Source organism: Crinia signifera, chromosome 8, assembly GCF_055691185.1.
Source record: "Crinia signifera chromosome 8, ASM5569118v1, whole genome shotgun sequence".
Lineage (NCBI taxonomy): Eukaryota > Metazoa > Chordata > Amphibia > Anura > Myobatrachidae > Crinia > Crinia signifera.
Window position 1 is genome coordinate 140,058,096 of NC_139224.1, and position 24,828 is coordinate 140,082,923.

General features: G+C 46.0%; 1 protein-coding gene across 3 annotated transcripts in view; it reads right to left on the reverse strand.

The window, feature by feature from the left end:
- PAPPA2 (pappalysin 2) overlaps positions 1-24,828 on the reverse strand; it is a 204,632-nt gene that overhangs the window by 126,097 nt on the left and 53,707 nt on the right. For all 3 annotated transcript variants that reach the window (XM_083157266.1, XM_083157265.1, XM_083157264.1), the window contains exon 3: positions 3,547-4,612. In XM_083157266.1, the coding sequence (XP_083013392.1) occupies positions 3,547-4,612 (1,066 nt within the window). The remainder of the gene's footprint in view (positions 1-3,546; positions 4,613-24,828) is intronic.

The following is a 24,828-nucleotide window of genomic DNA, read 5'->3' on the forward strand; positions in this document are numbered from 1 at the left end:
TAAAATAAAATGGTCCTTTGATACCATGGTGATAATGGTCCTTTGAATAAACAAGACGCAACCATGGGCTGGATACAGAGTTGATCACAAAAGTGACATTTTTCTTAAATGTACAAAACCATGCTGCACTGCAGGTGGGGCAGATGTAACATGTGCACAGAGAGTTAGATTTGGGTGAGTTAATTTGTTTCTGTGCAGGGTAAATACTGGCTGATTTATTTTTAATCTGTAATTTAGATTGCAGTTTCAACACGCCCCACCAAAATCTAACTCTCTCTGCACATGTTACATCTGCCCCACCTGCAGTGCACATGGTTTTTCCCATTTGAGAAAGATTTTGCTTTTGCGAGCAACTCAGAATCAGGCCCCATGTTTTTACCATTCTAGATTAGGATGTACAGATGTAGCGGGATTCATCTTTGCAGGTGATGGCGATGGCGTCGCCATTGCCATCCCCTGCCCCGCCGCCATCTGTATGTCGGAAGGGGACGCGCGCGCACTAGGTGCGCGCGCGTCCCCTTCCGACGGTGCTGCCCTCGGTCGCCCGGTGCCCACACCGGGCGACCCCCCCCCCCCGCAGTGCCTCGGGTCCCCCCCAGCCCCCTAGAGCGGGAGGCGGACAGTATTGCGTCCGCCTCGCCGCCCGGATACTGAGACGCGCGTGCGTGGGGGACGCACGCGCATCTCAGTCAGATAGAGGCGCCGTGTTGCTGGCGGATCGCCAGCAGCATGCTGCTGGCGGTTCGCCAGCAACAACAAGGCAAGATTCATCTGTATATATAGCTTTCCCCTAAATCTGGGGCTTTCCCATTGTCACAAATACATTAAGAATGGAAACTTCATGTCACTTGGAAGTCAATTAAATAATTAAAAGCATTAATAAAAGCATTATATAGCAATTGTAAGTCATTGTTGTCTATACCCCACACCTTCTCCTTACTCAGGGGCAAACGCAGGATTTTCAGAAGGGGGTTTCCAGAGAGGGGCGGAGCAAAGCACGAAGATGGAGTCTTAGGTGACCCAGTATATGCCAAATCAGTTAAAGTGTTATAGATAGACTAAATGTATATAAATAATAATAATATATATATATTTAACAGCAGTGTAGACCCCTGGGCATAGCAATGTATTGGGGCCCCTACCGATCCTCCAGCGGCAGGGGTAGGGGGTACTATGAGCAGAAGCTTTGATGTCCCGCAGGTGGTAGGGGGTATTATATCAACCGCTCAGCATGTACGGCCTGGATCAGTAATTTCCACTAATTAAACCTTTAATGCACAGATGGTGGGAGATTGAGTGGGAGAAGGGGGCATTGGGCTGAATGAAGAGGCCCTGATGCATAACTTCCAGGGTGGTAGAGGATGTTTAATACGCAGAGGAGGGTTGTGTATAGTGGAGTGGGCTTATTATTCAGAATTTTCTGGTGGGAGGACAGCTTGCTTGACTGCAGATATCTCCAGTTCCTGGAACTAGATTTCTTAGCTTTTAATGGAATTAAAACTAGAGAATCCCACCTATCAAATGGAACTGGGGACTAGGGGATCAGAGTTCAGGAGGCAGAGCAATCCGCCAACGATTATATAAAACTACATACCAGGTGTGTGAAGCTGGAGCAGTAACCAGCTGCTGGAAGGCTGATATCTCTGGTTCTTGGAACAGTAGAGACCAGCTTCTAGTGTCCCTCAAAGGGGGAGAGTCACAGCTTTTGGAATATATTTGAAGTCAGATATCTCCGGTTCCCCAGGGCCGATTTGTAAAATTCTTGTACCAATGGAAAGAGGGGACCCTCAGCTTTCAGATTAGGGTCCTTAGATTCCTGGGGGGGTTTCTGGGTACTCAGAAACCCCCCTGCGTGCGCTACTGTTACTGTAGCCAAGCAAGCAGCATGGCAGCTCTCACTCTTATGGGATGATTTACTAATGGCTTCCTACCGTATATATACCCCAAAAGAACAGATTGCTCTTATGCTCCATCCAAGTGATGAGCCCATGAAATATCCTTGAGCAATATACAGTACATACAGACGGAGCGACTCTCGTTTAACGGGGAGTTCGGCGGGCGGTTTGACAACCACCAGCTGCCGGAAAGGGACGCGCGCGATCAAAACGCTTGCGCGTCCCCTTCCAACGGAGCTCCTTGTTGGTCCCGGACGCCTCCCCATCCCTGTCTTCCAGTCCCCACCGCCTCCCACACCCCCCCCCCTAACCCTGCCCGACTCCCCGAAGAGACGGGCAGGGTTCCTGTCCCTGGCCGCCGGAAAACTGGGATGCGCGTGCGTGTGAGATGCTTGCACATTCCAGTCAGATGGGGCGCCTCTCCATCGGCGATCGCCATCGGGGACATTCTGACGATCCCCAGTGTTGGCTGAGAGGTGCTCCATCTGTATCAACTACAGAAAATCCCTACAGATACAGAATCCGGTACTTGTTTAGTTTCACAGCGGCCGATTTATCGGATGCAATATCGGCCAATATATCGGCCGATCCGATGCGATTTTTTTACATGTTCATAACCCCACTACGCATGGAGGTGATTTTATATAGTGTGGCGAGCGCAGTAATCCGTGTCCCCTCGCGGGCAGTGACGTAACTATGAATTGGGCGCCCCCCCCCGCCGTTAATGGGGGGGCGCCCCCCCACGCCGCACCCCCCTCCCCCGTTGCACCCCCGTCCGCATCCTTACCTGTCTTGCTGGTCCTGGCTCCCTTGCTGGCTTTATTCTTCTGCTATGGAGACGGACCAACACAAAATGTCCCCCCCATACAGCAGACAGTTTCAGAGAACAGTCTGTTATATGGGGCGGACATTTTATTGTGGTCCGTCTCACTAGCAGAAGAATGACCGTCCACCACTGAAGACAGGTAAGGCTGCGGGCGGTGGATGGGGGGGGGGGGGGCGATGGACGGGCGGTGTGCGGGCAAGCGGCGGATGGGAGGGGGCTAACTATAGCACCGCCGCCCCCCAGCGCCCCCACATGCACAGCGCCCCCCCCCCCGCGACCGCGGGGGCTGCGGTGCTGTAGTTACGCCACTGCTCGCGGGGCTCACTACGCTCGCCACGCTTCGGACTCGGAGGCTTGCTGCGCTCGCCACACTATACAAAATCAACTCCATGCATAGTGGATAGTGGGGTTATGAACAAGTAAAAAATCACAGCGGATCGCATCGGATCGGTCGATATATCGGCCGCCGTGAAACTAAACAAGTACCATCAACCGATATTGCATCTGATATATCGGCCAATATCGCATCCGTTATATCGGCCACCGTGAAACTAAACAAGTACCTTGGCAATCAACATCTCAATAAAGAACAGGTGAACATCTCATGCTCTCTCCAAGATGATGAGATCATCCAGCACTCATGTCATTTTACACATGGAACTATGCAGAATGTCCATTAGCCTAAATATGACAGGTCCTCTTGTCTAAGAAAATAACGTTCACTGCAGAATGGATAATGTTAATCTGTATATTAGACAAGTTCGATAAATAAAGTGAAAATAAAACTTAATGACAAAGAGGACATTATTTATAATAAGTCCTTACCTTTCTTGTACATCAGGATCAAAGCAGGTCTTTGAACTACCTCCGGTTCCTTTGCTTGGGCAACAGTCTCCCTCATCGTAGTCATCCCGTGCTGTGTTGCATTCAAGGTGGCAAATCCCATCACCTTTCTTCATGTAGCCACAAGGCCTGGAGAAACGACAGTCTCCACCATCATAGCCAGTAAGGGGGTGTTTACACTCTGGGTCACACTGTCCATTACCGACTCTTCCTGGCTCACAGCCAGGCAAGACAACTCGATTTCGCAGGCTGGAGTTATGAATCTCTACTACATTAAGTTGCCAGTGAATGCCATGTGGACTGTAGGCATTGGACAAAGCCTGATGTTGCCTTTGAATCTGTTGGGCACTAATCAATGGTCTAGATCCATCATCTTCACACAGATTTATGACCCGGTAATGAATCTCTTTCCCACATGTAACTCCAGGGCGGCTATACTCAGCAGTCACATCCGGCAAATCGCAAAGCGTTCTCCCACAAGCAGGTAGTAAAATTGAAGAGATAATGTCCTTTTCTGGCATGAGCCCCGTGAAAACTTCTGGATGTGCCCCATCTTTATATGGACTCCACATATTACTGGATATTAAGGGGTGGTTCTGCAGTAGTGGTGACATTTGGGATCTTTGAGAAGAACCTCTTAAGGCTTTCATTCTTAAATAATGATGGGATCTTATTTCTGGCCAAAGGCGTAGAGAGTATAGGTGACCTCGATAGTGATTACCAGTTTCTGTGTTGTCTCCTCCGAGCATGAGGGATCTGCATAGGGAGATATATGGGCTATGGAGGGCACCCAGTTGACCTTTTGCTCTAGAAACCTGCACTCCATCCACATAGAGTAAAATTTGTTGACCATCGTAGCTGGCAGCAAGATGAGTCCAGGTTCCAGGCTTGTAGCGATGAGGAGACAGCAAGGTGGTGGCTCTTTGAGAGCTGTCAGTCCGGAGTGAGAAGTAGAAACGTGCATCTCTCTTTGCCCCAAGGATAGCTGGACGTATCCCAATAGACCAACCACGGTCGCTCACCACATGTGAGCAATTATCAAACATGCCTGGTAGAAGACACAAAGAGGGAAAATAATAAAGAGATCATGAAGCTAATTTTAAGGGTTAAATTTGTTATTAATGTTCACGATGAAATAGAATCACCTTCACCTCCAGCCATCTAAAAGCCAGAGAGAGATGGCAATGTAATAAAGCCAATTTGACTCTTCTCCCTATGACTGCAGAAAAAAGATCTCTTCACAGTGAATTGCAATTATCATGTACTTGCAGGTAGGCTCCAGGATTCATACTGTCATTAGTTTCTCAAGGACCTAATCAACAAATTCTAAAAAATATATTTCTCGAGTTAAAAAAATAAAAGATATTGCAACCTGCTGATTTTGATAAACATTTTCCAAGCTTGTCAACACAGCACGACAATTTACATTTCGTGGAGCATTTTTGGTCAATTTCACACTGCTGTTCTATGCAATTTAGGCACCTATAGGTTTTCACAATTTTAGCGCATACATGTAACCTGCAATTCACAAAGTAAATAGAATGATAGCTGTTAGGAAATGTGAGCTTACAGCAGAGTCTTTGGGATAAAAATAATTTAATTCCCCTGAAAGGAAAAAGATAAATTGGATGTTTCTCTGCATCAATTTTGTATCAATTTAGTTTACTTTACTGCTATACAGTAATTTTATATTATCATTTAGGGCTAGCACTTGTTATCTATAATAGTGCCCTACTTTATACAGATGTGGCACTGTGATCATTGCAAGATAACGAGGGCGGCATATAGTATAATACATTTTAATGTCAATTTGTGCCCATAATACACCAGGTGGCTGGCGAGGGAGGTGCTATAAAAGGGAGTGTTATAGAGATGGTGTCGGAACATATAAATGATGACCATATAGTGCACACGCACACGCACACACACACACACATACACACACACTCTGCTTATCATCCTTTTATAGTTATCAGAAGTAACATAATGCTGCCTAATTTTTTACAGGCAGCGTTTTCAGTGCAATTTAAATATAACTATATTCTTGCGCCCCACTGCAAAATATAATTTTGCTACTCCTTCCCGTATAACTATAAAATGACAGAGAGGGGTGGGGTCTAAGCAGGAAGGGGCATGGCCAAACAATAGTACCCCTAGTTCAAATGACTGTGAGGATAACAAATAGTAGTTGAAATATATAGGCTGGAAGTTACGGACAAAAGATGTAGTGAGTGGAGGGGGGGGAGCATGTGGGAGGTGTGCAGAAGCTGGGAATAGATAGTAGATGTAGTTAATGGAGGTGAGTGGGCAGATAGGAGCTGTGCAGAAGCAGGAGGGGACAGACAATAGATGTAGGGGGGGGGGGGCTGGTAGGAGGTATGCAGAGTAAGTGGGGACAGAGAGGAAATGTAGTAAGTGGGGATGAGGGGGCAGGTAGGAGGTACAGTATGAGAAGCAGGAAGGGAGAGAGAGGAGATGCAGTGAGTGGGGGGGGGGGCAGGTAGGAGCTGAACAGAGGTAGGAAGGGACAGGTAGGAGATAAAGTGAGTGGAGGTAGGGGGCAGGTAGGAGGTACAGTATGAGAGGCAGGAAGGGACAGATAGGAGATGAAGTGAGAGGAGGTAGGGGGCAGGTAGGAGCTGTGCAGAGGCAGAAAGGGACAGACTGGAGATGTAAAGAGTGGAGGACGGTGGTGGTGGCGGGGCAGGATGGAGCTGTGCTGTGTGGGTAGCGCCCACCCTGATAGTGGACTATTGTTGTGAATTATGTTTATGGCTCACAGTGGGTTGTGATTTATCTGTGAAAACTGACCCATCTCCCGATATAGAATTGACAAATGCGTTTGAATCTCAAAATATGTTGTGTACATGGCGCAGTTTGTATGATTGGAAACTAAAGAGAAGGAGGCATTAAAGAGTGGCGAGTATCGAGACACACAGAGCGGATGTTTCCGACGGTAATGTCCTGGGCATGTTGTGGGCGTGTATCTAAAGCACACTATGCAAATGTCGCAGAGACCAGGTTTTGTCCCTAAACCACCACATACATACAAAGACGCAACTATTGGGCGCATGTGGGTCAAACATCAACCTCCTGAGTACCCATATGATCATGGCTGTTGGAAGCTGGGAGCCATTGTAATTGCATACAAGATCACCAATGCAGCCACATCCCGAAATAGCAACCGCATACCTCCCAACTGTCCAAATTTTCGCAGGACCATCCTGTTTTTTTGGGATGGTGTGGGGGCATTTGTGAGTCCCCCCTGCCCAGCATGGTAAATAGATGCTGTACACATGTGCACAACATCTATCCCTGGAGATAGAGGAGCTGGGGGCATGGGCAGCAGCTCACAGAGCCGCTGGCCATACCCCCACAGCTGTGAAAATGGTGTGTGGATTCGCAGGAGCATCACAATCATAGGCCATGTGCCCTAGCTGCTAGGCCATGCCCCCAAATTTCACCAGGGTCCTGAATTCAGTATTTCACAAGTTGGGTGGTGTGCAACCATAACAATTTTATAAAGGGGCAATCATTTACAAAGCACAGTTTTGCCTTGTAAATGATTGCCCCTTTAAAAAACATCCTAGTTTGGCCCACATCCCAGACTTCATTACAAGTGTATTTCTGATGCAAAATGGAGGAAAAAACACTGTCTTGTTATTTTAAACAAACTAGAACACAGGTATCAAGGTCCTGTAACTCACAGCAACCAATATTATATATGTCTTTTTTTGTATAGTTTATAAACTGAGTGGACTCTGGCTGCCCCGAGGTATACCACAGCCTCATTTTCAGTTCTCTGCTTTTCATAAATTCCCCACATTGCTCTTAACATTCTTTAATACGGGAGAATATTTGCATTTGTTACTGGCATGTAACTTTGTTCTAAACTGTAAGAAAGAGCAGTTGAGTGCGCTACTAATCTTAAAAAGCCACGGAAAGCTAAAACCCTATCATAATGAAGAAATTATTCAAATTAATGAGGCTAATGAGGTTAATATATGTAGTAGCTAACTGAAATGAATGTCAAATTTTTTGCTAAACCTATTTTTTCTCCAGCTATTCCTGCTGGGTCTTTGAGCTGGATAATGTAGGAGGTGTGACACTAAGGGATGTTAGCCGTGGAGTCTTCTCACCACTGCCTGACTCAAGGTAAGGGATTTCCGTGGCAACCAGCACGCCTTATAAAACCAGGAAGCCATTGTAGGCTCAAGATACGGATGCAGTGCTTTTTTTATGATGTGCTCGTGGTTCAAAGAACCAGGACATTTTTGGGGGGCATTATTTTTAAGTCTTATAACTAATTCTGGAAACAGAGCTAATAAACCATTTTACAAATTAAGAAAATAAAGCCTTTAAAGAGTCTTTAGTAAAGACTGGTCCAGAGCATTTAAGCAGGCTCAAGAAACGTCCACTCTGCCGGGGGAGGAGGGGGGTTAGACAAGCTCTCGACAACCCTGATACAATCCCACATATATACCAAGCAAGGAGGTCAGTGCAGACACTCTGACCCTGATCACCATGGATGAAGAAGAGAAGTGGAGTCAAGTAAACAGAGGACAGAGATGGTGGAATGGAGAAAACAATGGAGGGTGTGAGCCGATGGGAGTCCTTGGGTTTGTGAGATCTATAGAACAGAGTTTGTAGGCTACAGCAATGGTTAGTGGGCACAGACAGCAGAGCGACGAGGAATAGACCGGAGGCAGCGGTGGGCTCAGATGGAACGGGGTGCCTGTGAGTCTCGTGCACGCGCCCCCTTCTGTCTGATGGTGGGGCCCAGCGATTGAATAGCCAGGACCCGCAACAACAAGATATACTGTCCCAGTATATTTTTGGAATGTGGGAGGAAACCGAAGTACCCGGAGGAAACCCACACAAGCAGAGGGAGAATGTACAAACTCCAGACAGTTAGGGTCATGGTGGGAATTGAACCCATGACCTCGCTGCTGTGAGGCAGTAATGCTAACCATCACACCATCCCTGCTGTCCCGATGGAGGTAATCCCAACATGGGAAGTATATTCAGCGTGTTGTGTGAGTGTTGAAAGAGAATATAGGCCAATGGTATCAGGGTGTGAGAAATCAGAAAGTGAGAGATTTGTGGAAAGTTTTCACATTTTCTTAAAGCGACAATCAATTACATGGCAAAATTAACCTGTTTTTTTTTTTTCAGTGTAAATGATTGTTGCTTTAAAAAAATGGGACCGCTTGAAGATTTGGGTGCTAGACAAAACTTTCAAGTTCCATACACACTGGATGATTTTGCCCAGCGTGTATGGACAGCGATGATTGTTGTCATTGCTGGGGAGAAAGCCGCTCAGTGCATACACACTGAGCGGCTTTCCCCCTGCCCGGCGCTGTCAGCTGGGGGGTGGATGGCTTTGCGTAGCATAGTGCTATGGAAAGCCATCCTCAAAGCCGCTCATCTGCTGGTAATACCAGTAGATGAGCAGCGGCCGGCAGACAGAAAAACTGAGCGGCTTTCACATGAAAGTCGCCTAATGTGTATGGGCCTTTAGGAAAACATTCCACAGAGAGAAACTGTTATTGATGAGAGACGCAGATGTTGCACAGAATTGAGCAATTGAGTAGGGAGTTATTTGATATAAGTGACATTAAATAATTGGTGTATTTGATTATGAATTCAGTAAAATTCGGCGGATAGCGGCCAGAATAAAAGTCAGTCTACATTCTAGAGTGAATTTTATTACCAAAGGGGAGAAAAATCGTTCGATGGTCAGTGATCTGTTCATGCCCAATGCTAATTTGCAGGCCATAGGCACAATAGGGTACTTGTGTAATATCTGGGTGCCCGATTTTTTCATTGTATTAAATCGCATCGCATGCAATATAGTGGCATACAATTCATGCGATGCGATTTTCATACCCTCACTATCCAACTACGCATGGAGTGGATTTTATATAGTGTGGCGAGCGGACGCAGAATACATGTAAAGTTATCCGCGTCCCCTCGCGGGGCTCACTGCGCTCGCCAGGCTTCAGGCTCGGTGGCTCGCTGCGCTCGCCACACTATATAAAATCAACTCCATGCGTAGTTGGATAGTGGGGGTATGAAATCACCCATGGCTGACTATACATTTAAAAATCGGGTCTTTGCAATGAAAAATCGCATCACATGCCTTAAGTAGTGGCATGCGATGAAAAATCGGGCGCCCAGATAATACACAAGTACCCACAATAGTGTATTGTGGTACTGTGGTAGTAGGGCCCACTGTCTAGTTAATGTCCAAGTACTGTACATGATTTGTCCAGATGCATCTGCCACGCAGCAAAGTGTCTTAACTGTGCACTGGCAACAAAAACAAGTAGTTCCTATTTTTAGAAATCATATACAATCCAGCATTTAATAGAGCTTTGATCAGTAGGCTAAATAGTCTACTACAGATGACAGTTTATATAAGATGCTCCAGGTGTAATGATATGCAGCTCACCAGTCTCTGCAGCATTCGGTGGGAACTCCCACGGAACAGCGTTTCGCTAGTGGTGGGATGTGATTTCCATGATGGAAATATCATTCTTAGTGTTTGGCAGAACACTGTCTAGAAATGTCATCCATTCTAGAAAAGCCATTCACAGATATGACTAAATACACACCTACATATCCCATCACACTTTGGTTTAAATCATGCAGAATATGAAATTGTGGTAATACAACGACAGCAGACTAGATAAATGTAGGTGTTAATGATGAAACAATAATTGCCAAGGGTATGGGTCATTGGATCGACACGTATTAGGTTGACATACATTGTGTCGACCACTGAAGGTCAACACATAAAATAGGTCAACATGGCTAAGGTCGACACAAGCATTAGGTCAGCAATGGCTAGGTTGACGGTCAAAATGCATTTTTCATGTTTTTTTTTTTGGTCCAGAATGTCGACATGGTCAACATGAACACCGCAAAAGTGTACCATAAACCCTTGCATGGCTCGCTGCACTATTCTATTCTCCCTCCACGCCCTACTGGATGGTAAGGCCTGAAACACCACCTGGTGACACATTTCGGCTCAGAAAAAAGTTGAAAAACTCATGTTGACCTTTTGACTGTCAAGCTAGCCATCGTCGAGCCTATTGTTTGTGTCGACCTTCCAACCTTGTGGTCCTTAGTCATGTTGACCTTCAGTTGTCGACCCAATGCAGTGTTGTAAGTCCTAGTTGCCCGGAGGCCAGATAAATATTGGTGATAAATAGTTCAATCAGTCAGGTGTCCATCTCCAGTAAGACAGGCAGTGGGTTCTAATACAGCCTGTGACACTTGCAAAAATGACGTTAGGAGGGGGAGTCTGCAAAAACGATATTGATGGCTGTCGATGAACTGATTCAAACTAGGGGAGCAGAGGTGTCACCTTGGTGAGCAGGAGCCCAGAGGCAGATGACTCCATTGCCTCCCAGAGTTACACCCAGTGCCGGTGTAAGGCACCGGAGCACCCAAAGGGGGGGTGCTCCGGTGCTCCTCTGCCCCACGGCCGCTGTACAGAGGGGGGGGGGGGGGTTGGCAGGGGGCGTCGGGTGATGCGGCGACTGCCGCTAAGTTATTCCAGGGGTAGGGAAAGGGGATCGCCCTCCAGTGGCCGGCGCCCTAGGCAAATGCCTAGAGCTGCCTAGTGGTGGCAGCGGCCCTGGTTACACCTCTAAACCAATGTACAGTATGGGTTCATAAATGACCGTACATCATTGCCAAATACCCAGGTAGTGCAATAATTATTTTTCTCCTTTCTAGATTAATTTGCCTCTAAATGTCTTTCTTTCATTGGATTTTGCATCACACAGGAACACTCTCCTGCAATTTACAGCACAACGTCTGTTTTTATGCTGTATTCCGCATACGTTGAGGAGATCAATTCCGCAGTAAGAGGTTCTCTTGTAATGATGCAGACTTCAAAGTAAAATTATTGGTGTAATATTTACATATAAAGAGTAAACGGTGCACTTACTATTAGATATACTACAGCTGTTTTTATCTCCAGTTAACCTTAGAAGTACAATAGCTTATGTTGCTGTGTACATATGGCATAATGCATGCAGCCCCTACTATACAATAAAAGACTAAATCACCAAGTTTCTCATTGAAGTTTGAGATATGAAAGGGAGAGGACGGGTGCCTTTTATCGTTCCCTCAGATACATCACCTAGTAATAGATTAATTATACCGGCGTACTTCACAGTGATTTAACTAGCGTAACTATATAAATATTAAAGCAAATATACTGTATATTAGCACATACTGGTATGATAAAAAAGCAAAGGAATAAGTTCTACAGTGCTCAAGTACCAGAGCAGTTAGTACTGTAGTGTTTCTGTATGAAGAGAAACAGTCACCTTAGGTAGCAGGTGAGCGATCAGTGACAAAAAAAGGTTTCCGTTACTGCCGGGGAAAGTAAAGAGTAATTGGATCAGATGGTCAAGGTGTGAGGCTTGGAGGAGTAATTGGATCAGACGGTCGAGGTGTGAGGCGTGGGGAATGACACAAGGTACAAGAATTGAAGGAAGAAAGTACCATGCCGGTAGAACTGTGATGATATAATCAATGAGGCGTACAATGGCATAAGGAATGGATTAGAATGGTCAGACACACCCCAGAACGGTCACAACTAGGGCTTAAAGTTGTCCCAGAGAGGTGGTGGAACTCATTTCCCCCTGTCAGCTACCCCTCCCCTCCCTAATTAGGAGAGCCCGGGCCAGTGCTATGGTTTTTTTGCAACCCCTGCAAACTATAAATTTGTGCTCTACATCCCTTACTTTATAAAGGGACAGTGGTCTCACAGGGAGGAGTTTGGTCACACAATAGTACCCCCAATTTAAATTACACAATAGCACATTCATATTCACATTAAACTGCATGTAGTACCTCTGATTCATATAACACCACATAATAGTCCCCTTATTCAATTTATGACGCTCCTTATTCACATTACCTCACTCAGTAGTTCCTCTTATTCATGTTATGCTATACAGTAGTACTCCTTATACGTGTATATCACACAGTAGTGTTTCTTATACAAAATGCCCACAGTAGTAGTACCCCTTACATATAATGCCCATAGCAGTAGTTCCTTGTGATGGCTTAACATCACATATGCCACGGCAGAAAAGGAAGCTTCTGTGACAGTCTTTTCTGTTGAAAATACTGTGCATGACGGTGGATGATGGTGGAGGTGGAACTAGTTCCCCCTGCAAATAGAGATGGTGGAACTCAGTTCCACCCCACTATAACCCCTGGTCACAACTCACCTGCGTTTGAGTTGCCACTCCCCCGTTATCTCACATAGATGCTCGCTGTCTATTGAAAAGACATCTTCATAGTGATCATAACGGCACACACACTTTGTGAATATGCACATCGATAACATAACACCAACAGCGTACAACATCGGCACTGCATCCATCTTTGCGCACAGCGTATATTTCCGCAGTCAGAGGGGCTGGGGGCATGGCTAGAGGCTCACAGACAATAGAGAACAAAGGCAGGACAATTGGTAACTAGGTGCAATAGTGAGCCGCTAATAGGTCAGTGCTTCTATGGGTCCCTCAAATCCTTCACCAACACCAAAGAAACAAAAGTTGAAACACAACCTATCAGGCGCTCAATTTCTTAGCCGTGCGGGAAATCCTGCACGGCAAAAAAATTGAGAGCCTGAGAGGCTCACAGAGCCTCTGGGCCATGCCCACACAGCGGCAAAATGGGGCATGGCCTAACCGGAAGACACATTTATAGGCCACTCCCCCTTTGTCGGTAGCCATGCCCCCTATTTGCGCACCAGTGTCCCTCTTCAAGATGCTGAAAAGTTGGGAGGTATGCATGCCCATGTTGACATTAAGCTTGTGTCCACATTCTAGTAATGTCAACCTATGGTATGTCGACCATTTTCAGGTGTCGACCTAGTCACCATTAATGGTTGGCCTAGTGACTGTTGACCTAGACATAGACATTGTCAAACCACTATTCCGTAACCCTATAGACAACTTGTAATTGAAAAGGTGTGAAAGCAGAAGGGTCAGACAGGGTGCCAGATGCACTAAGCTTCAAAAGTGATCAAATGGAGAGTGATAAACAACCAACTCCTTTCTGATATTTATCAAACACAGTCTATGTCATGTCAGGTAGGAGCTGATTGGCTGGCTGTTTATCACTCTCCTTTTTATGTGATGGGAAGTCAGCGGCGGGGTCCCTGCAGCGGATGGGCAGTCAGTGACTGGGTCCCCGTGGCAGATGGGAACTAGTAGCGGTATTGGCGGCGTGAGAAGTGGCTGCTGAATGTAAAACCATATTCTGAAAAGATTGGCCGGCCGTTTATTGGCTGAGAGAATTCTCTCAGCCAATAAACGGCCAGCCAGTCTTTTCAAAATACAGTTGCATGATCATCTGTCGCTTCCCATACAATACTGCCACTAGTTCCCATCTGCCGCAGGGACCCCGCCGCTGACTGCCCATCTGCCACAGGGATCCCGCTGCTGGATCCGCTAGTGCTGCACGGACCCCACAGCGGTGCTGCACGGATCCCCACTGCTGGATCCCTGCTGCCTGGACGTCACGCTGCCCAGGTACCACCTGCCTCTGTCCCGGGGGGCACAATTTTGTTGTCCAGGGCCCCCACAGACCTTAATTTCGCATGTATCATGTATGTATGTAAAGTTTGCTTTTTAGACATTTTAGTTGCTTGTACTGTTACTTCAGTTATTATTACTAGCAGAAATAATTTTGGCCTCCTTTGCTGCTGAGGTGATGTGTGCAATTTGTCACCCTGGGGGCCCATGCTTGCCTACCTGATGCTCTCCATGAGGGAGTAAATGCTCTGTTCCTGGACTTCCCTGGTAATGTATGATTGCCATCATCTGTGGTGAGCTAGGTAATTGCTAAGACAGGTGTTTCACCACAGCAGCAAAGGAGGCCATAATTATCTCTGCTAGTAATAATAACTGAAGTAACAGTACAAGCAACTAAAATGTCTAAAAAGAGAATGGTACTTGTTTAGTGTCACGGCGGCAGCTCTACGCTACGCTGGCAACGTAGCCTAAGCTACGTTGTCAGCGTAGCAGGCACCGCCGTGAAACTACACTGGGAGCAGGGTGGTGGGTGGCAGAGGGAGCCGGAGTGGTGGGTGCTTGGTTTTATACTTACCGATCCCCACGGGTGACGGGCGGCAGCTTTCAGTCCCCCTCCTCCGGCAGTCACTCTCCGACGCCAGCAATGTACGTAATTCAGCACATTGCCGCTGGGAGAGCATCACATGGTTTCCCTGCTCCCCCAGTGGCACTACGCTATTTGTGTACATTGTCCGCTGCCAGTGCCGGAGGAGGGGGACTGAACGATGGCGCCGGGGAGTGACTGCCGGAGGAGGGGGAGCCATCGGTGGATCACGGGGACCCAGTAGATGCAGTGGCCGGGCCAGAGGAGGGTAAGTATAACGCACAACACACACACACATTTCCCCCACTATCCACATCCTATCGCCACTATCCACGTCATACCCCCAGTTTCCATGTCGGCGTGGAGTTGATTTTATAAAGTGTTGCGAGCACAGCGAGCCACCGAGCCCGAAGCGTGGCGAGCGCAGCTAGCCCTGCAAGGGGACGTGTAACTGCGCTTGCCACGCTTCGGGCTTGGTGGCTCGCCACACTTTATAAAATTGACTCCACGCCGATGTGGATACTAGGGGTATGATGTGGATAGTGGGGATATTAACCATTGTTTCGTTTCAGGGCTACAGAAGCAGTTACGTAGTTTACGTAGGCAGCAGAGTGCTGTATTGGTATTCTCAATACAGCACTAGGTCAACTACGTAACTGCCACCCTGAAACTAAACAAGTACCAAGAGAACTTTACATACATACATGATACATGCGTGTGCATGTGTGTATTTATGCCTGTTCCTATAATTCAAAAAGCACATTTATGCGGCTCTCCAGCATATTCACAGCGCAGATTGTGTATTTTACAGAGCTGATTAAACATGTACAAACTTAATAAATATCCATTAGCCACACACTCGCCTCTGTTCTTCTACACCTGTGCAGCAGCAGAGATCAACAACTTACAATAAAACCAAAACAAAAGTAACACTGCCCCCTGGAGTTTTCCTCCATAATAGCAGTAACAACTATAGATGAGACTGGAATACATGAGACAATGACAAATATTAATGCCTGTAAAAAGGAAAGTTACAGTATGTCGGGAACTTTAAATGTCTTCCCCAAACGTCCACTTCCACAGACCAGGGAACTCACAGGACCTGGCTGGCGGATGCAGTAATGTGATGTCTTAACAAGCCAGGGACTTGTGTCAATTTTCATGCATAATTAGAAGCGGTAAAAAGGTCACGGCAAAGCAATAGATATGAGTGTCCCAGAATAGTGTCTCTGCTTCATTACAGCCTATATGAGCTTTCCTTTCATTAGAAAGAGAAAAAAAAATCTCTATTTCTGAAAAATAATCACTCAGAGCTGGATACTTGAAGCAATAATTCCCTCTAGTGGATAAAGTTGGGAATTGCTATTGAGCAAGGGTTAATGATAACCTGCATATTTGACTTGTTACTTAATTACTTGTTCTTGTGCACTAATATATGTATACGTTGTGTTATTATAATAAAACAAATGAAACAGTATAATTAGGATTTTGTACCATATTTTACTATATTACCCCCCAAAATAATTTAATCACCACTAATTGCAACACTAATGGATATTTTACACATTGACCCATCTACATAATCTATCACAAATGTACCCCCTTTTTTTTATTGCAGTTACCTTGGGTTAATCTTTACGCCCAGGGGATTACAAAAGGAAACTGGAAAGTTATAGTAGTTGGCAGTTGGTAGCCAGTTTGTGTTAGTATTGTATATATTTATTTATTTATTTATTAGCAGTTTCTTATATAGCGCACACAGATTCCGCAGCGCTTTACAGAGAATATTTGACCATTCACATCAGTCCCTGCCCCAGTGGAGCTTACAATCTATATTCCCTACCACATGAACACGCACACACAGACATTCTAGGGTTAATTTTGTTGGGAGCCAATTAACCTACCAGTATATTTTTGGATTGTGGGAGGAAACCGGAGTACCCGGAGGAAACCCACGCAAGTACGGGGAGAATATACAAACTCCGCACAGTTAGGGCCATGGTGGGTATTGAACCCATGACCTCAGTGCTGTGAGGCAGTAATGCTAACCATTACACCATCCGTACTGCCCCAGTATATATCATTATGTATTGCGGCATATGACAGTGATATACAGTATAATCAGGGCCGGATTAAGGGGGGGCTCAGGGGGTCAGTACCCCTGGGCCCCACTCTATCTAGGGCCCCCCTGTGGACAGCATGTATTTTGAATTATTTTTTTGGCGAAAGGTTTTGTGCATGGGAATGGGGTAGTGCTGCAGCTTCACCTATCTGCCAATGTGACAATGATTAATGGTGCTGAGCATCGGGAGCCAAGGCACACTGAATGCACAAGTGTGCAGTGCTTTACTGGGAGTTTAAGTCCCATCAGACATTGCATAGGAGGTCAGAGGCTGGGAACCTTGCGCTGAGCTCTGATTGGTGGAGCTCATCACATGCTTCTCAGGCCCATGGAGGACAGCGGCAGCTTCGTCGTGGGAGGGTTTTTAATCAGAGGCAGCACTGAGCCTGTGAGGTCTCCTACAGAGTAAGATACAGAGGGACAAACAGGCTCTTCATGTGGTGTGTATAGTGTCCAGATGGGTAGCACTCACAGTATTCACCTTAGGTAATGGGGTGCCCTCCTAGGTTACCCCAGCAAGGGGTTCGAAATACAGTCTCTGGATGGAGGCACTCCCGAAATAAAGAACACAACCAGTGTTGTATATCAACGTTTCGTGGCTTTATTCACCACGTCATCAGGATGCAGGATCCTGATGACGCGGTGAATAAAGCCACGAAACGTTGATAAACAACACTGGTTGTGTTCTTTATTTCGGGAGTGCCTCCATCCAGAGACTATATATATATATATATATATATATATATATATATATATATATATATATATATATATATATATATATATATATATACCAGCAGGAAACAAGCGGCACTCAGGAGACTTCAATGCAGTGAAAAAAACACTTTCTTTATTGGAAATCGGATTTCCAATAAAGAAAGTGTTTTTTTCACTGCATTGAAGTCTCCTGAGTGCCGCTTGTTTCCTGCTGGTATATGTTGGTCTGACACACGACCTAAGAAGGCACCTGAGCAATTACACCTGTATGTTGAAGTGGAGTGCCGGGCATCCCTGCTTTCTATATATATATATATATATATATATATATATATATATATATATATATATATATATATATATATACAGTGGTCGAAGTGGGGCGGTATACGGGGGTATGCCATACCGCCACTTTAATCTGAAGATATCAGGATGCTCTCTGATCACTCAGCAGCGCATATTGTGCTTTTGTAATACCCCTGTACAACGGGGCAGTCTGGCAGGGGACGTTGATGGACAGGGGGGTGTCCGAAGGTGCGCACTATATTCACTCTTTACTTTTCCATACCCCCACTTCAAAATTTCCATACCCCCACTTCAAAATTTCCACTTCGACCACTGTATATATATATACAAAAGTCCAGATTGACAGGCACCCTCCTGCATCGTGGTGGAGTGATTTATTGCCGTTGAATAATCCGTGGGTGCTCGCCATCTGGAACTGCTATATATATATATATATATATATATATATATATATATATATATATATATATATATATATATGGTACTTGTTTAGTTTCACGGCGGCAGCGCGAGGACGCTCTAGCTAGGAATATTGGCAGCTTGCCAAACTGCCTTAAGCTACATTATCAGCATAGCGCTGCCTTACTTCTGTAATCTACGTGATCAGCGTTGTATGCTGACTCCGTGGCAGCCCAGCGCTGACAGGTCATTGTGACACTTGTAGTTCCACAGAGAAATAGACAGCCAGTGTAGCGCGGCAGCACTTTTCTAAGCTACGTTATCAGCGTAGCGCAGCAGCTCTACACAAAGCTACGTTATCAGTGTAGCTGCCTTACTTGAACTTTTTCTCTGTGGAACTACAAGTGCCACAATGACCTGTCAGCGTAGTGACTCCGCGGTAGCTCAGTGCTGACAGGGTGCTACGCTATCAGCGTAGCAGCCTTACTTGTGTAGTTTTACGGCGCCAGTTTGAACTACGTTGTCAGCGTATTGACTGAGCGGCAGCCTAGCGCTGACAGGTCAAGTAGTAGATGCAAAATTCAGGGCATACGGTCGTATTGTCGACCACACTTGGTCGACAGTCATTAGGTCGACACCGTTGGGTCAGCAGGAGGGAAGGTCGACAGGGTTCTAGGTCGACATGGGTCAAGGTTGACAGGTGTTTAGGTCGACATGGGACAAGGTCGACATGGGTTTAGGTAGACATATGCGTTAGGTCGACATGAGTTAAGTACAGCACCGGCATACTGTTCAGTATAGGGGTACATAGGGGCGCAGTGTGCAAAACACTATTAAACCTGTTCACAATGACACCAGTCGACGTAACAGCTGTCGACCTTGTTTATTCCACCATCCCAAAGCGTGGCGAGCGCAGCGAGCACCGTGAGGGGACGTGGTACGCGTCCTCCCGACCTTTTCATACCCCCACTATCCACGTCGGCGTGGAGTCGATTTTATATAGTGTGGAGAGCGCTGCGAGCCACCGAGCCTGAAGCGTGGCGAGCGAAGCGTGCCCGGCGAGGGGACGCGGAATACATGTGAAGTTATCCGCGTACCCTCGCAGGGCTCGTCACACTATATAAAATCAACTCCACGCGGATGTGGATAGTGAGGGTATGAAAAGGTTGGGAGGACGCGTACCGCGTCCCCTGGCGGGGCTCGCTGCGCTAGCCACGTTTCGGGATGGCGTGGACACATTCACACCTGCCATATCATACACCTGAGACAGTACTGTGTTAACTGCTAACTGTTTTTTAGTAAAAGATGAAGAAGATGAATGAGGAAAAAATGAATCAATAACAACACAATTAATTTGAGGAAGAATAAAAGACACAAAAAATAAGAAAATCTAGTAAAAAGTCATTATTCAGGAACTGCAGTGCTCTCATCAGCACTTGAAGATGAAGCAGCTGCTGACGTGGATGCTGTCGACTCAGGCTGTGCAGCGTCGACTTTGTCGGCCTGGGGGAGCAGGGTCAGCCATGCAGAATGCGCTTAAAGGGGTCCTCCCCGCCAAGACTCTTCCTCCAGATAAACTCCTGGAGGTACGAGTCCAGGTGTTGGCGGGCGGTCCCCCTTTGGCACTTATTCCGCCACTTACAGGATCCCCACATCCTTTCTACATTTTGCGTAAGTACGCCGCTCTCTGGATCCATGAAGTGGAAGCAATGGTTGACCTTGGCTTGATGATAGCCAGCCTGCTCCAGCTGATCAGTCTGGTACGCCCTCCAGCAGTTGCTGTATATTGTGGTCCCTGGGAGCACGTGCCTCTTGATGGCAGCCATGAGCTTGCTGGCATTCCGTCTCTCCACTGTCATCAGGAAACACTCTCCGGTCTGCCTCGAGATGCCCCCGAAGACCCACTGCTGGGGCAGCAGGTACCCGACAGTGGCCTTTCGACGGACAAAAAGGCTCTCATTGACCTCCACTATGGTGCCTGGGCCGCCAATCTTCTGCTGAGGCTGCGCCAGGAGATCGACAGACAAGGCTTCACGCTGCAAATTGTTGTACTGCACAGTGGTGGCCTGGGACACAGAGAGATGGCATTGGCAGAACCGCACACTGGTCAGCTCCTCAGCCCAGCAGAACACAAATATTAGCAGGGCGACGAAGGTCAAGTGGCACCCTGTAAACCACCGTGCTGCCCTCAAACTGACCTTCTTGCCACAGGCCCTGATATCCCCATCCGTTACCTAATAGAGAGCCTCATCAGGTGCCCATTGGGACAGGTCTGGTTCTCGGGCAGGAAATGTTGCCCCTGCACTGCCTCCTCCTCACTCTGAGGCAAAGTAAATATAGTCAGCCTCTCTGCAGCCATTTGTCTGATATGTCTGCCTGTCACAAAATACAACAGCTTACTGACAATGCTCGCTGTTTACCACTCAATCTATACCAGCTGACTGACTATGCAACAGCTGACTGACTGCGCTAACTGCGTACCGTTCAATCTACCAGCAGTCACGAGAACTAGATGCTGTTTCTGACAGTGACGCTAATTCTGACTAGAAAAAGACGCTAGATGCTTTTATAAGTAGATGCTAGACGCTTTTTAGACGCTAGATTAAGATGACAGTAAATATGATGACAGTACTGCCTATGCGCTACTTCTGACTGACTACGCTGATAACGTAGATTACAGATGTAAAGCAGCTGGCTACGCTACTTCTGGCTGACTACGTTGATAACACGCTGATAATGTAGCTTACGGCAGTCTGGCAAGCTGCCAAGATTCATAGCTAGAGTGGCATGGGGTGCCGCCGTGAAACAAAACAAGTACTATATATATATATATATATATATATATATATATATATATATATATATATATATATATGCAGGATGATGCGGGCGGCACTCACGAACCTCTTAATGAGGGATGAAGAAACCCAAAACAACCAAGTTGTGTTTCGAATTTAATCGTCTTCAGGAACAAGCTTCGAAACGTTGAAACGCAACTTGGTTGTTTGGGATTTCTTCATCCCCCATTAAGAGGTTCATGAGTGCCGCCCGCATCATCCTGCATATACGTTCTGCAATATATATATATATATATAAATATATATAATATGTACTATAATATTCCTTCACACGCTACCAAAAGAATAATAGAAGGAACTGAATTCCAATATGAACAAGCAGCCTTTACACTAAGAATCCTAGAAGGAAAAGGATACAAACACAAACATGTACAACAGTTAGTGAACAGGCGCTCCTCCGGTTTAAGGGAGAGATATAAAAAAAGTCCTTGATGCACCCTGCACCGTGGATCTTCAATGGTTTCTCAACACAATTGTTGTGTTGAGAAACCATTGAAGAGCCACGGTGCAGGGTGCATCAAGGACTTTTTTAATAAATATTATCAAAAGGACTCTTTTGTACATATATTGTACCTTCCTTTGGATTGGGTGAAATTAGCCCTGGATTTGTGCTTTATATCTCTTCCTTAAACTGGATAAAACTCTGAAACGTCAGCCTCATCCTTAGTCTGTTTCGAATAATTTTTTACAATTCCGCGAGAGTGCCACAACTTCCAGCTTTACATACTTTCCTTGCATGCTGCACCCCGGCAATTTCTACAATGTCTGCGGAGTGCCCTCTTCCTCCACGTGTGTATATATATATCTATATATATATATATATCTATATATATATATATTGAACTGGATTAGGGGCACTCAGAGTCTTTGTAAAAATAAACTTTGAGAAAAGTGCTTTTATTAGGACATCAACACTTCGGAGTCCTCATCCCCTTCGTCAGGATAACCACTCTGTGAAACATTAATAAAACTTACCCCACTGGTCCTGCCCCTCTCGTCCGCTCTGGTCTCTGGACGAGAGGGGCAGGACCAAGGTGGGTAAGCATGCGATTTATTGCATGCAAAAATGGCACATATTATAATACATATTAGCACTAGTGCTTTCTGCTTTGCCTCTTTACCAAGAGCCATACTGGAACGATATGTGCCGGTATCCTACATTTGCCCAATTGCTACAATTCAAAATCGATAAAAACGTATACAAATTAACCTTTAGTAAATATACCCTTTGATGTATGTCTGAGTATTTACAATATACTGCTAGATTAGACTGAGAAGTCATTATTATATTTGGCTTTTTGTATAGTCAACCAAGTATTTATTTTGCCTGCGGAAGTAACTAAAACACCCTCCTTATCACCCCGCATACAATGCAACATAACAACGAATTGCAGTAGATTATAAACTCTACACTACACATATTATCACTCTTTCGGTTTGAACTTTAACCAAAGAAGAAACCTCAAACTCAGTCAGCGGCAGAGAAAGAATGTACGTGTGTAAAACGGATTTCCTCTAATTTGCTGCTACCTGAGACAATGACTTATAACAATATGCGTCCCTCCAAGAATACCGAAAAATCATCCAACTTTTAGTTTGGCAAAATGCACAGTTGTCAACAGACTTGTAGTATTACAAAGGAAATATTGTGCTTTTTCTCCTTAAGTCCAAAATTTGTATTTTTTGAGCTGAGATTCTGCTCTTCTTGTGCCTCCATTGCCAGTCATAGACTCAGACTTCATGTTTGTGCACTGAGTCAGCTGCCTTGGATGGAGACAGTGAAACATATAGCGGTAGTTCCTATACTTGGCTGTCAAGGCAACAGGCATCCTACAGATTTGTCTGTCCCATGTCTCTGGTTGCAGTGCCTGATTAATCAATACAGATGGCGTTCCATCTAACTGGGACGCACAAGCGTCTCGCACGCACACACGTCCCAGTCACTTGGTGACAGGGAGCGGAAACCCTGCCTGTCTCCGCTTCAGGGAGATGGACAGGGTTAGAATGCCAACACATATAAAAAAGATCCGTAGATAATACCAGATTATTAAGCATGTTTAAAAATCTGATTAAGCAATCGATTGGCGATCCCTATTAATTTTTTATTGGGATTGCCCAAAAGGGGGAGCCCACACATCTAAAATTAATTGTGGCAATCATCTCCAGATCTCAGGATTGACACAATTAATTGTTGATGTATGGGGCCCTTTAGGGGAGGGGGTGTGGGGAGAAAGCAGAGAGCTTAGTCAGAACCGGGTGTGTGGGCTCTAGGGGCTGGCAGAGGCTAGCGGCTGGCAATTCTATCGCCAGCCACCGGGTGAATGAGCGTTGCTACAACTGTAGGCTGATTGGACTGCAGCCTAGAGCACCAGGACTGGACCTTGCAGGTGGCAGTTGAGTAATAAGATTAAGGTCTAATTTATTCCATGCTTGTTAGTATCACCCATCCCAATATACTGTGAGGGGTACAGTTATTAAGGTGACTTCCAGATGGCAGTGCCAATGTAACATACCGATGGAATCATTACTTTATGTACATTGGACTACAGAGTCAGCTGGGTAGCCTAAAGCCAAATTTCCTTCACACACCACCCTCATTAGTTTCTACTGTACATGCCAATTGTATAACCTTTGTTACACCGTGACACGTGTATTTAGCAGTGTTACAAAGGGAGCTACATGTGTATTAGCCTAGGGCACCTAGAACCTTTAATCAGGCCCTGTCTGGTTGCATACCTCCCAACTTTCTTTGCGCTGGACCCGGGACACAGCTTAGGCGCGCCGAAAAATGGGGGGGGTGGCCTAATTCAGGGGGCGTGGTCTATACTCGCAGCTCTCCCGCGAGGCTACACCCCCATTGTGCCGCTATGGGGGCATGACCCAGAGGCTCTATGAGCCTCTAGCCATGCCCCCAGCCCCCTGGCTTCGGGAATAGGCGCTGTGCGCATGCGCACAGTGTTTATTCCCCACTGCTTAGCAGTCGACAGGGGGGACTCCCAACAGCCCCCCCTCACCACGGGACACTGCTGGCCGCAGGAGGGACAGCGGGACAGGCCCTCATAATCGGGACTGTCCCGCTGTAATCGGGACTGTTGGGATGTATGTGGTTGGTACAAAAATCTCATAATGTATGGAAGAATGGAACACTCAAATTCAGACAACGGTCATTCAGACAAATTCGTTAAATCAGTTTGATTTACCAAATTTATCCAAACAATCATTTTTGTCCATTTTCCAGTGTTTGGGAGCAAATGGCTGACTGTCATATGCTCCCATATCTGTACATTACCAGCTTTTTGTTACCACCATACAGATTAGACAGACAAATCTGTTGGGCAGTATGGATGGTGTAATGGTTAGCATTACTGCCTCACAGCACTGAGGTCATGGGTTCTATTCCCATGGCCCTAACTGTGCGGAGTTTGTATATTCTCCCCGTACTTGCGTGGGTTTCCTCCGGGTACTCCGGTTTCCTCCCACATCCCAAAAATATACTGGTAGGTTAATTGGCTTCCAACAAATTGAACCCTAGAATGAATGTGTGCGTGTACATGTGGTAGGGAACATAGATTGTAAGCTCCACTGGGGCAGGGACTGATGTGAATGTTCAACTATACTCTGTAAAGCGCTGCGGAATATGTATGCGCTATATAAGAAACTGCTAATAAATTAATAATAAATAATAAGGTGTGGATCCATTTTAATGGT